Source organism: Stomoxys calcitrans, chromosome 3, assembly GCF_963082655.1.
Source record: "Stomoxys calcitrans chromosome 3, idStoCalc2.1, whole genome shotgun sequence".
In the NCBI taxonomy this organism is placed as follows: Eukaryota; Metazoa; Arthropoda; class Insecta; order Diptera; family Muscidae; genus Stomoxys; species Stomoxys calcitrans.
This window is the reverse complement of record NC_081554.1, coordinates 47,011,346-47,025,141: the sequence shown is the minus strand read 5'-3', so window position 1 is coordinate 47,025,141 and position 13,796 is coordinate 47,011,346. Positions and strand designations below refer to the sequence as shown.

The following is a 13,796-nucleotide window of genomic DNA, read 5'->3' as shown; positions in this document are numbered from 1 at the left end:
TTTCGAAAAAAATCTCTATTAACTTTCTAAAAAAAAATTTTAAAAAATTGCAATGATCACAAATTTGTGCAATACTGGAGTCTTGTTCAAATTGCTACATCTAATTGATTTCTTTATTGTCTTTATAATTAATACCAAACATTTGTTGACACTATCTTTCCTGAAAATAAGAAGTTTTTTATACATCTTGTTCATTGTTTGTTTTTTTTCGTTTATTTTCAGAGCTCCTTTCGGTCTATTCTATCATGCTGCTTGGTTCACACAACCTCATCATAAAGAAGGTTTCATCAAATTCTTGGATGCTATCAATGCCATGCCTGATGTTTGGATTGTCACAAACTGGCAGGCTTTGCAATGGGTCAGAGATCCAACACCTTTGTCAAGAATCAATTCATTCCAGCCATTCCAATGTGATTTTTCGGTAAGTGTTGCGATAGGGTATAATACAAATTTTTAGTGATGGGCTTTGATCAACACGAGTAATTGGCACAAACGGCGTGAACGTGGCACTAAGACACCGGGACAAGGTGTTTGGCGTTTGTTACGAACGCTTGTACTATGCATTGAGGTGCTTGGAACGCTATTCTAAGTTCGGCTGATGGGACAAATGTTCTGTCATCATTTGTCCCATTAGCCGAACTTTGAATAGCGTTCCAAGCACCTCAATGCATAGTACAAGCGTTCGTTACAAAACGCCAAACTCCTCGTTCCGTTGGCTTATGTTTGCCTAGAAAGAGATACCGTGGCAAGAGCTCGACAAATGCGATCCATGGTGGAGGGTATATAAGATTCGGCCCGGCGGAACTTGGCACGTTTTTACTTGTTACTTCTTTTTGGTTGAAAATTCCCACTCTTTATATTCAACTAATTATAATTTTCCATTTCTTATTTTCTTTCAGGATCGTCCTAAACGTTGCAACAATCCTAAGGTGTGTAATCTGTGGCACAAATCCGGTGTGCGTTACATGAAAACGTGCCAGCCATGTCCCGACATTTATCCATGGACTGGAAAAACGGGTATACGATCATCGCGCATTGACAATGACATTGAAGATTCGACAGCGTAAATTTCCAGACAACCAAGCAAAAACTCCTAGAATAACGCAAGCTAAGAACGAACAAAACAAAACATCATAACAAAAAATTTATTCATTGGGAAAAATAAGCTAAATTAGTTGGAACTATTGAATTGAATCTAAATCCCACAGAGAAAAGAGGCACAAAAATATATGAAGAAAAAACAATATCCTTTATCCCACTCCCCCACACATAAAAAAGAAAGAAACAAACATATTCACTCGTTTTCTATATGCATATATATATAAAATTTCATGAGATCATCTTCAATATTTTTGGCATTTTAAACAAAACTTAATGTTTCTATGAGGCAAAACAAGTAGAAGAACAGACCACATCGATGCAACACTCAACTTAATACTCTCTTTTGATATGTATAAGGCAATATTAAGTTAGGCAAGCAAACATTTATCTACAACAACAAAAACAAAACAATTTTAATTAGTTAAGAAATTTTTCGTTAGTAAAATTTTCATTGTAACTAAGAAGAAACAAAAATCAGAGAAGAAGCAGAAGTGTAACCGATTTTATTATGAGTTTGATATGTTTTCTTTTTGATTTATTTTGTTGAAAAAACAAGAAAATTATTTATTTAAATATTTTGGTGTTTTTTCTTATTTTTTCTTAATTTTAAACAAAATTATTTATTCAAAATTTGTTATTTTATATTATTCTAGTAGTTAAATGAGTTCATAATATTAAATTTAAAGAAGGAAAAAAAAAACAAAATTGTATTTTTTAAGTATTGTATTTTGTAGTTTTAATGTTTTTGTCGTTCTCCCATTTACTTAGCAGAGGCATTACTGCCCTCCTCTATAAAGGGAAAGCATCAAAAATATGGCCACATTAAAGCGCAATATTAGTATTAAACAAAAATAATATTTTTTTGTTACAAAACAAAACAAAAACAAAACAACAAATCAATCAAAAATTTAGACAAAATTCATCTGCACAATTATTGTAATATACTGCAAACATTTTTGTTTTTTAAATTTAAAATTTTGTTATACAATTGTATTATAATAAATTTTATTAAGAATAAAAAAAAAACAAAACAATAATAATATAAATAAAATTAATTTTGTATGTCTAAGTTTGTCATAAAACATATACATAGTATAGAATATGTGATAAAAGTGAGAAAACCCATCCTCTAAAAGAAAACAATCAATAATAAATAACATAGGTTTATACAATACATCAAAGCACTTTAAAATTTCCCATGGTATATAATAATTACCTTTTTTTCTGTTTTTTTTTAACCAATTTTCCTCTTAAAATATTCAATAAACTACATAAGGATTTCCTAGGACTATGGCTTTTACAAATTCCAAAAAATTGAATTCGAAAACTATACGCTTTCAGTTTAAAATTTATGAACAATGTTCTTAAAATCAAACGCTGAAAACAAAAGTGGTAAAGTAATACTGAAAAATAAAATAAAACAAATTCGATCGCTGTATTCCTTCCACCCTGAATCTAAATTCCGCGGTACGACTTCCTAAAAAGTCGCCTAACATTTGCTACTTAAAATAGAATCTTGTGGCTTTCCGACCCATCTCCATTTTTTATTTGTTTAACAATTGATTCTTCTTTAGAGCGCATAACAAGCCGATTACTGGCTTAGGTGTATGTCCATAGTAGCATGGAGCAGATTAATATCTGCACCCTCTTTTCAACCCAACCTAACCTAGTATTGATGTAGGGTTTGTCATCAACCTTTTGTTGTTAAAGCCACATTTTCATGTCCTCATCAAGCTCTTATAGGTGAGCAAGCTCATTCCGGTTTATAAGACCGATCGCCGCATGAGAACATGATGGCCATTGGTTATTTGACGGCGCCAATAAATCGCCTTGTCAAATCGAGCATCATAGGCACTCAATATTTAAGCAAGATCCGGTGCGGCCCAGCCTCTCTCTGAGACTCTCCGCTCGATTCCGATGATTGTCCGCGACTGGCATTGCAGCTACTCCGTATGGAGCATTCCACTATCCGCAACCTGTGGACGTCCCCGGTAGCTACTAGCTAAGCAATGGTACACCACACTGACGGAACTCACTGCTCCAGCCTGTCTGATGCTCACAGCTATAAGTCCCAGGACCTATCAACTATAAACCATCTTCATATGCAAAGGTTTATAATTAGGGGCCTAGCTTATAGGTTTGCTGGCGCTTAAAAACGCCACGTGCACAAAAACTTTCTTCGATTTGTAGATTCAAGGAGTTGCCTTTGCAAAATGAAAAGCTCAATAAATATAGCTTTTTGGGTTTTTCAAAGCAGTCTGTATGACTTCAATTCTTTATTTTCAAATTAACTTCCTTATATGTATACATATTTCGCATAAGGGTACTTAGTCTTTTCTTAAAAATAAATAAAATTCTAAACATATGATTTTACAGTTGATCGATTTAAATAACCTAACTTATGATCATAAATTGGGGGTGTTCACATTCAATAGATTTTAATATCATGGCAATAATTGATTCTTCTTTAATTATGCTGTAGAGTTTTTCATCAACCTTTTGTTGTTGTCTCTTCATGTAGTAACGTTTATACAATAGGCCCTGCCTAATGAGATTGCCGGCGCTTTAAAACGCCACGTGCACAAATAGTTCCTTTGTTTTGCAGGCATAAAAAGTTACCGATGCTAACCGAAAACTTCAGTAAATCAAGGTTTTTGAGTTTTTAGAAGTAGGAAAGCCGGTTTTGGCTCTGTATGACTCCATTTCTTTATTTTCAAATTATCTTCCTTATGTGTATAAATATTTCGCATAAAGGTACTTAGTCTTTTCTTAAAAACAAACACATTTCTAAACATATGATTTAACAGCTGATCGATCTAAATAACCTAACATATGGGAAACATGATCATAAATTAGGGGTGTTCTAATTAAATAGATTTTAGTATTAAGGCAACGATTAGTTCTTCTTTAGTTATGCTGTTGGGTTCGTCGGCAACCTTCTGTTGTTGTCTCTTCATATGGTAACGTTTATACTGTAGGCCCTGACTAATTGGTTTGCCAGCGCTTAAGAACGCCACAAGCACAAAAACTTCAGTAAATAATGCTTTTTGGGTTTTTAAAATCAGTAAAGCCCTTTTAGGTTCTGTATGACTTCTGTTCTTTATTTTCAAATTATCTTCCTTATATGTATACATATTTCGAATAACGGTACTTAGTCTTTTCTTATAAATATATACAAAATTCTAAACATATGATTTTACAGTTGATCGATCTAAATAACCTAACATATGGGACACATATGGTCGTAAATTAGGGGTGTTCAAATTGAATAGAAGTTATGCTGTTGGGTTCGTCGGCAACCTTCTGTTGTTGTCTCTTCATGTTGTAACGTTTATACTGTAGGCCCTGGCTAATTGGTTTGCCGGTGCCTTAAAACGCCACGTGCACAAAAACTTCTTTTGATTTGCAGGCACAAAAAGTTGCCAGTGCAAGATGAAAAGCTCAGTAAATATAGCCTTTTGGATTTTTAGAAGTAGTAAAGACGGTTTAGGCTCTGTTAGACTTTTGTTCTTTATTTTCAAATTATAGTCCTTATAAAAATATTTCGAATAATGATTCTAAGTCTTTTCTTAAATACTAATCTTTCAAAACAAACAACAATTCTAAACATATGATTTTACAGCTGATCGATTTAAATCACCTAACTTATGGGAAACATATGACCATAAATTACTAATACTAATTTTCCTATGATCATTCCTCTAAGGAACATGGAATACTTCCCTCATATCAATGAGTGCAGTCCGATTAAAGTCTAAGTTCAATGATTGGGGGTCTCCTCTTTTATGCCGAGTCTGAACGGCGCGCCGCATAGCGACACCACTTGGTAGAGAAGTTTTAGCATGGCAGGATACCTCACAAATGTAGCCAACATTAGTAAGATGATAAGCACCTCTGAAAATTTTTTCTGATGTTCACGCCGGGGTTTGAATCCAGGCTTTCGGCATCATAGGCCGACATGCTAACTTCTGCGCCACGATGGCCTCCATGACCATAAGTTAGAGGTGTTCATATTCAATAGATATTAGGTTAGGTTGGTGGTGTATGATGCCAAGATGTTAGTCACCCAGACATCCACGTTGGCCAGATTAAGGCCCATTGCAATTTCTCATCCCTCCTCTTCTACTTCCGATGAATTCTCTTCACAAAGCTGATCGTCCGATAAGGTTTCTGGTGCCATCCGGATGAAACGGATCAAACGCCTTGATCCTAAACTGGTTTACGTCTCTCAGTTCTTCTAGTGCCTAAAAGAAAAAAGAACCCAGTATCCTTTTTCTACTTTCATATAAGGCAGAGCATTGACAGAGAACGTGAAGGATGTTCTCCAAAGCCTCGATCTCATGACACCAGATATCATGATTCCTAATGCCAATACGAGTCATATGTTTGCTCGGTGCTTATTTTGTCCTTAATATCAATTATTATGTTCTAATTCTGCTGACCATGCTCAAATGTGCTTTCTCCATTTACAACAGACTATCCATGTTCGAATTCGAGAGTTTGTTTGGTTTGTTCAAATCCAGCTATTATGTTCCAGCGATTTAAACACTTATCCTTATAACGCTCTTTAATTTCATGAAATTTTTTCGATAGCGGTGTGTATATGTTCAGTATTGACACATGACCAAGGCTTACAACCGATCTCGCAAGTATTTCCGCTTTCTAGTTTTCTAAAATATCCTTATGTTCAGGGAACCAGCATTATGATCATCTCCACAACGACCCAATACTTTAGATCTTATACTCGAGCCAATTAAAACCTTCAATGCTGCTTGACTCTCGCTGTAGATACAGATCAAAGGCCTGCGCATGACCATTCATTGCCGCTTTCAAGACACACTAACAATCATAGAGTGTTTGAAGAACTGAACTCTTAGTTTAAAATAAAACATTGTATGAGCTATTTGAGATCTGAGTAAAACCGTAAAATTTTAAAATTCAGTATATGTTATGATTGCGATATTTAAAATAAAAGTTTAAACAAAGTATATCAAAAAAAATATTTATTATTTCTTGGTTTGTGAGGTTGTTACATCCAAATTATGTTGTTCTTCGTGTCTCAAAAAGCGGGACACATGCCCAAAAAATGTTGAATAGTTTTCACTTCTCTCCGACTACATAAGAACAATCTCTCGATTTTTTACAATTACTAATCTTTTATAAATTGAAGGTTTTTAATTTAATTAACGGTTTTTCAATTCAAGTCTAACTCATATGGATGCTTAGGGCTAATGCTTAGTGATTAATATCTGAATAAATTCAACAAATGCTTTATTCCATTTTTGACAGGATGTAGTTGGTATAGAAGTTAAGAAGGCCAGAAAAACTGAGCAAAGTTTTATATACCTTCTTTAGCATCTTCATTTCATGCCCAGAAAATTCAAGAGCATCTGACTACTCAATACCTTTATACAATATATATTAAAGACGATATCCATCAATGAGCGAATCTTTAGTGAGACAACCGCAAACATTGGGTCTTTAGTGCTTTAAAACCTTCTCTAGTGAACACCAGTCCGAAAGGGTCATCAAGTCTTTGAAAAGTGTCTTATTCATAATACGGCTCTTGTCTTCTATAATTGAAAAACTTGACCTTTCCTATTACAACTGTCATGTTACACTTATCCGCTTCCATAATCATTATGTTCTGGTTTTCTTTTAAAAATGTTGTGGTTTGTGCCACTTTGTGACGGGTGTATTTATCTCTTGATGTTTGTTTATATGACTAAATCATCGACGTTAGCTTATTTCGTCCAATCTCCTGTTGCTCTTTCGATGTGAGTGTTTTAATACAATCCTTACCATCTGCGATGTAATGAAGAAGTAAAAAAAATTAATACAACATTAAAAAATTTAAGCATGCCATCATTAGTAACAGTGGAAAATTTCTTTCTTTCATTAATGAGTGCTGTCCCATACAAGTTTAAACTGATTGATAAAGGACCTCCTAGTCCTAACGGCTTGCCACAGAGCAACACTACCTAAATAGAGAAATTTAGTTGAACAAGTTAGTAAAACTTTCTGTACTTAAAGAATGACTTTTCTGAATTATCGCCAAGGCTTTCCTTCCGTCTTCGGTATTTCGCACTTAAAAACAGAAAAGAAAATGAAAAACATGAATCTGTATTTAATAAATGGCTTTCCTGCATTGTTTTTCAGGTTTTCCTTCCGTCTTCGTTATTTTGCAGTTAAAAATAGAAAAGTAAAAGAGAAACATGAATTAAAAGTTGAATTTTCTTTGTTTGCTTGATATTGCTGTTCAATAATATTTATTCTTCTTTATGTTATTTCCCAAAAAGATGAGATTCAATATGATGAACATTTCTCTTATTCATTATTTTTATTACTTTAAAATCAAAACAGATACTAAAGCAAAATTTTACGGCAAATTGCAGCATGAAAGTTCTTTAACTTCTTTGTGATCAAATGTAGCTCTGTATTCTTATTCTCTTATTCTTCTTATTCATTATTCTTATTACTTTAAAATCAAAACAGATACTAAAGCAAAATTTTACGGCAAACTGCAGCATGAAAGTTCTTTAACTTCTTTGTGATCAAATGTAGCTCTGTATTGATGTCTGCTGATGTCAGACACAGTACAACAGCTTCAAGTAGATCAAAGCTGTATCTAAGAAGAATAAACCAAATTTTCAACATAGATAGCTTGGAACTAGATCATTGTTTGTAGGAAAAGAGTCGACTAAACAACAACCACATAACAGAGTAAAATAATCAGTTAGATGACTAGAAATATATGTGAATATGTCTGCTGTGTCAGAAACAGTACAACAGCTTCAAGATCACAGCTGTATCTAAGAAGAATAAACCAATTTCCCAACATAGATAGCTTGGGAAACAGATACTTAAGCAAAATTTCACGGCAAAAATGCAGCATGAAAGTTCGTCAACTTCTTTGTGATCAAATGTAGCTCTGTATTGATGTCTGCTGTGTCAGAAACAGAATAACACCTGCAAGTAGATCGTAACTGTAAATAAGTAGAATAAACCTATTTCCCAACATAGAGTTGACTAAATAAGCACATAACAAACTAAAATAATCAGTAAAATGCCTAGGAATATATGTGAATAGGTTTGAAATAAGGTAACAAAGGAGATAAGGCAAGCTAAGCTTCGTTCTTTTGAAGGCGATTCTCGATTTCAATTGATTGTGGCAGTAGGTGGAAGGCTATACGTGAAATAGGGAAAGAGAGGAATGTGAAAGTATATGATAACGTAGATGAGCTGAACAAGCGATTTACGGGCATACCATTTGAAGCGGGAGACTTAAATTTCTATACCGAGATCTCTGAACATCTCGAAAAGGGTTTGTTTGAATTCAACTGCTTCAACCCGGAAGAGGTGTTTTGGGGATCTTTGTATTCCATGGAAGTTGTTCAACTTGGCATATTCAATGTTCTACATAACTTCCCAAAATGTAAGGAAAGAAGAAACTTTGGAAGTACATAAAATGCTGTACTTTTAGAATAACTACCAATTTTTTTTGCTGGAGTGCTTTTACGTGGTGAATGGCGTATGGAAGGACAGACAAATGGACATGGCTAGTTGAACTTGGAAAGTTTTTGCAAGTGAAGCCGATCAAAATCAAATTCAAGGTTGTGAGATCAAAATTGAAAAGTCTTACAAATGCAGTGATACATTTCATACAACATTGAGCATAAGATGGAAGGTATAATAAAACTGACTTTTAAATGTTTTTTGCTATACTATTATTTGAATAGAAAGCATTAAACATGGTATAAAGCCAGCCAGGAAATGGAATCTCAAAAAAAAAATGAATTTAAATTTAAAGTTATAAAAAAAAATTCTGCATCATTTGGAATCTAAATTTTAAAATTTTCTGAAAAACCTATTAGGCCATAGGGAAATCCTAACATATTACAATACAATTTCTATTATTTTTCCATATTACTTCTCGTCTTTTATAGAGCAAACTCTTTTTCAATAATTAACAATAAATAATTAAATTATTAAACATATAAAAAAATATATACAATAAGCAACCGAATTCATTCACCTATAATATTACTATTTCATCAATATACAACTTCATATATCATCCCAAATGGCACACTCAATAAAAACATTGATTCTCCAGAAAATATTCAATCTTTTGTAAACAATAATACCAGTTAGTCATTCCTGATAATTTATATATTCTTACACCGATATTCACAATACTTAATGTGGCTTTGAAATAGGTTTATTCAACAGATATTCTTTATATAATTGTCAAATGAACCTATTTTAAGGCTTCATTCAGTTTTGTAAATACAGACGTAACTGTTTTTCGTTTTTTTTGCCCTTCGCTTAGCCATTATTTTAAATATTTTGTTAACAAAATCATTTGAAATTGATGTACAATAAAACAGTGATGTATGCGAATTGCATTAGTGAATAATAAAGAAAACATTGAACGATAAATAAGTTGACATAACGAAAGTATTATTATTAACCGACAATTTGAAATAGAAAATTGTTCATTACATTACCATATACATATACGATTAACTTAAATCATTAATACTATAAATATAATAACATGTCCCCCCTTACACAGAGACATGCATTCACTATTTATGTAGTCTGTTTAAATACCTTATAGTCTAAACAATTGGGTTGTTCATACATATTTTTTAGTAAATTAACTTATTTGATATAATTGATTGTTCATCAAAAAACACACATACACACACACGCACATCTATGAAACGAGTGAATACAGTTTTGTTTGCTAAAAAAAATGTTTTGTGCTTACACGACTAGAGAAAATCAAAATCGAATGTAATAAAATGCATGTTGTCTTAGAAAATACTCTAAATGATTTTTTAAAAAACAAGAATAATAAAAAATAATATAAAAGTAAAAAACACTTATTATTATTCAAAAAAGAAGGTAAAACAAGTAACATTAAATTAAAAGAAACGAGAAGCAAAATCGGGAGATAGGTTTATATGGGAGCTGTATCAAGCTATTGATCGATGCAGACCATATTAGACACGTATGTTGAAAGTCATGAGAGAAGGCGTTGTACAAAATTTCTGCCACATCGGATGAGAATTGCGCCCTCTAGAGGCCCAAGAAGTCAAGACCCAACATCTGTTTATATGGCAGCTATATAAAAACATGGACCGATTTGAACCATACATAGCGCAGTTGTTGAAAGTGATACCAAAACACTACGTGCAAAATTTCAGTCAAATCGAATGAGAATTGCGCCCTCTAGAGGCTCAAGAAGTCAAGACCCAAGATCGGTTTACATGGCACCTATATAAAAACATGGACCGATTTGAACCATACTTAGCGCAGTTATTGAAAGTGATACCAAAACACTACGTGCAAAATTTCAGTCAAATCGGATGAGAATTGCGCCCTCTAGAGGCCCAAGAAGTCAAGACCCAACATCTGTTTATATGGCAGCTATATAAAAACATGGACCGATTTGAACCATACTTAGCGCAGTTGTTGAAAGTGATACCAAAACACTACGTGCAAAATTTCAGTCAAATCGAATGAGAATTGCGCCCTCTAGAGGCTCAAGAAGTCAAGACCCAAGATCGGTTTACATGGCACCTATATAAAAACATGGACCGATTTGAACCATACTTAGCGCAGTTATTGGAAGTGATGCCAAAACACCATATGCAAAAATCCAGTAAAATCGGGTAAGAATTGCGCCCTCTAGAGGCCCAAGAAGTCAAGACCCAAGATCGGTGTATATGGCAGCTATATCAAAACATGGACCGATTTGGCCCAATTACAATCCCAACCGACCTATACTACTAAATTGTATTTGTGGAAAATTTCAAGCGGCTAGCTTTACTCCTTCGAAAGTTAGTGTGCTTTCGACAGACAGACGGACGAACATGGCTAGGTCGACTTAAAATGACATGACGATCAAGAATATATATATTCTTTATGGGGTCTGAGAAGCATATTTCGAGATTTTACAAACAGAGTGACGAAATTAGTATACCCCTATCGTATTGTGGAGGGTATAACAAGCATTAAGTTCGGCCGAGCCGCACTTTGGATACCCACCACCTCGGGTATATATGTTAACCCCATTTCGTCACAATCCAGTGAAAATTGAATAACTTAAACACCCAAATTCGGCACGGACAGTTAGTGGTCTAATATATATGCCACTATTCAATTGTAGAACAAAATATTGGTCTTTTTGGCAGATATATCCAATTATAAACCGATCTGTACCATATTAATGTCGGATATCGTGAGGCTCACTCACTGTTTCAAATTTCAGTGAAATCGGTTAAAAAATAAAGTTTTTATGGGCTTCAGTTCCCTTATCGGCAGGTCGGTCTATGTGACAGCTATATCTAAATATAGTCCGATATATACCATATTTGGGTCGGATGTTGGAAGGCTTAAAACTGCGCACTATTCCAAATTTCAGCGAAATCGGATAAAAAATAAAGCTTTTATGGGCTTTAGACCCTTTATCTGGAGATCGGTCTATATGGCAGCTATACCTAAATATAGTCCGATCTGAACCATATTTGGGTCAATTGTCAGGAAGCCTTCAACTACTCAATGTTCAAAATTTCAGTGAAATCGGTTAAAAAATAAAGTTTTTATGGGTTTTAGACCCTTAATCGGGAGATCGGTCTTAATGGCAGCTACATCTAAATATAGTTCGATCTGAACCATATTTAGGTCGGGTGTCAAGAGGCTAAAAATAACCCACTGTTGCAAATTTCAGCGAAATCGGATAATAAAATAAAGCTCTTATGGCCTTCAGACCCTTTATCGGGGATCGGTCTATATGGCAGATATATCTAAATATAGTCCGATCTGAACCATATTTGGGTCGGGAAGCCTTAAACTCACTGTTTCAAATTTCAGTGAAATCGGATGAAAAATAAATAATTTTATGGGCATTAGACCCTTTATTGGGAAATCGGTCTATGTAGGAGCTATATCCAAATATGGTCCGAAATGACCCGTTCAAGAACTTAATCAGCGTGCAGCAAAAAGACGTATCTGTGACATATTTCAGCTCAACAGACGGACGGACAGACACACGGACATCGTTAAATCGTCTTAGAATTTTACGACGATCCGAAATATATTCACTTTTTAGGGTCGGAATTTCGTAGCGATGTGTTGCAAACGGAATGACCCCTATACTACGATGGTGGGTATGTTCGACAGACGACAACTTAAGAAGATCACAGCTGAGCTACCGGGAAAAATATGTCGTAGATACAGTGACCCAAACCAAATAATAACATAAATGCGAGTAAGGGGGGAAAGGCGGCTGCAATGACAAAGGACGATTACATAGATGTATAATATTTTAAGATATATAATATATAAATTGTATTCTGAGGCGAAGAAAGCGTTTTCGAATATGAATAAGGATTTGATGTCGATGTTTGAAGGGCTTGAGCAGATGTTCAAAGATTTTAAATGGCCTGCGAACATGTCTCCTTGGAGGAAGAGGCCTACGTCATTACTTTTCGATTATGCCTCGGTTAACACACCGACCACTCTGGATTTTCGGGATATTCATGGCAACACCGGCGATTCGATGTTGGACCGACCTGTTTTGGGTAATGCGTCTACGTCGGCTTTGTCTGTACCAGATAAGTTGGTAAATCCGGTTATTCAGGTGGAAAATGCAAAAAAATAAAATGTGAAATTTGAAGTAATTGTGTTTATTTTACGAATCGTCTTCGAATTTCGAACTGCGGAATGCTTTAAAATTTTCGAAATTCGAAAAAATTAACGAGTTACGGCGTTTTAGGCCTTAACAACGACTTTGAGTTTTTACGCCCAAAATACATGGTGTTTGGCGATGTTTTTCATAGAAAACTTTACAGAATTGCTCATCAAGCACCACTGCGGAAAGAGGTTTTCTTCACGAATCTAACGGTGTCCTCAGAATTTTGAAGTTCGCAAAACTAAGGAAGTTTCAGGTCTTTCAAGCTAACCTTGATTTTTTTAGCATTTTTCGGATATCGATTATGCGATTTTGAGTTTGTTTTTTGAAGATAAAACATGGGAGTTGCACTTAACCGAATTTTTCGCCATAAACGTCAATGCTGTGTATTCAACTCGAAAAAATTTTTCGCTTCAAAATTTGAAAATTTTCATAAGGGGGTAACCTTTGCTAAAAAAAATGCAAAAAAATAAAATGTGAAATTTGAAGTAATTGTGTTTATTTTACGAATCGTCTTCGAATTTCGAACTGCGGAATGCTTTAAAATTTTCGAAATTCGAAAAAATGTGTATTCAACTCGAAAAATTTTTTCGCTTCAAAATTTGAAAATTTTCATAAGGGGGTAACCTTTGCTAAAAAAAATGCAAAAAAATAAAATGTGAAATTTGAAGTAATTGTGTTTATTTTACGAATCGTCTTCGAACTGCTGAATGCTTTAAAATTTCCGAAATTCGAAAAAATGAACGAGTTACGGCGTTTTAGGCCTTAACAACGACTTTGAGTTTTTACGCCCAAAATACATGGTTTTTGGCGATGTTTTTCATAGAAAACTTTACAGAATTGCTCATCCAGCACCACTGCGGAAAGAGGTTTTCTTCACGAATCTAACGATGTCCTCAGAATTTTGAAGTTCGCAAAACTAAGGAAGTTTCAGGTCTTTCAAGCTAACCTTGATTTTTTTAGCATTTTTCGGATATCGATTATGCGATTT

At 34.2% G+C, this 13,796-nt stretch overlaps 1 protein-coding gene across 1 annotated transcript in view; it reads left to right on the top strand.

Moving 5' to 3' along the window:
• The window catches only part of LOC106090382 (mucin-2), a 485,125-nt gene extending 481,927 nt beyond the window's left edge, over positions 1-3,198 (top strand). The window contains exons 14-15 of the mRNA XM_059365446.1: positions 223-421; positions 900-3,198. Coding sequence (XP_059221429.1) covers positions 223-421; positions 900-1,067 — 367 coding nt within the window. The 3' untranslated portion in view covers positions 1,068-3,198. The remainder of the gene's footprint in view (positions 1-222; positions 422-899) is intronic.
• The last annotated feature ends 10,598 nt before the right edge of the window (positions 3,199-13,796 follow it).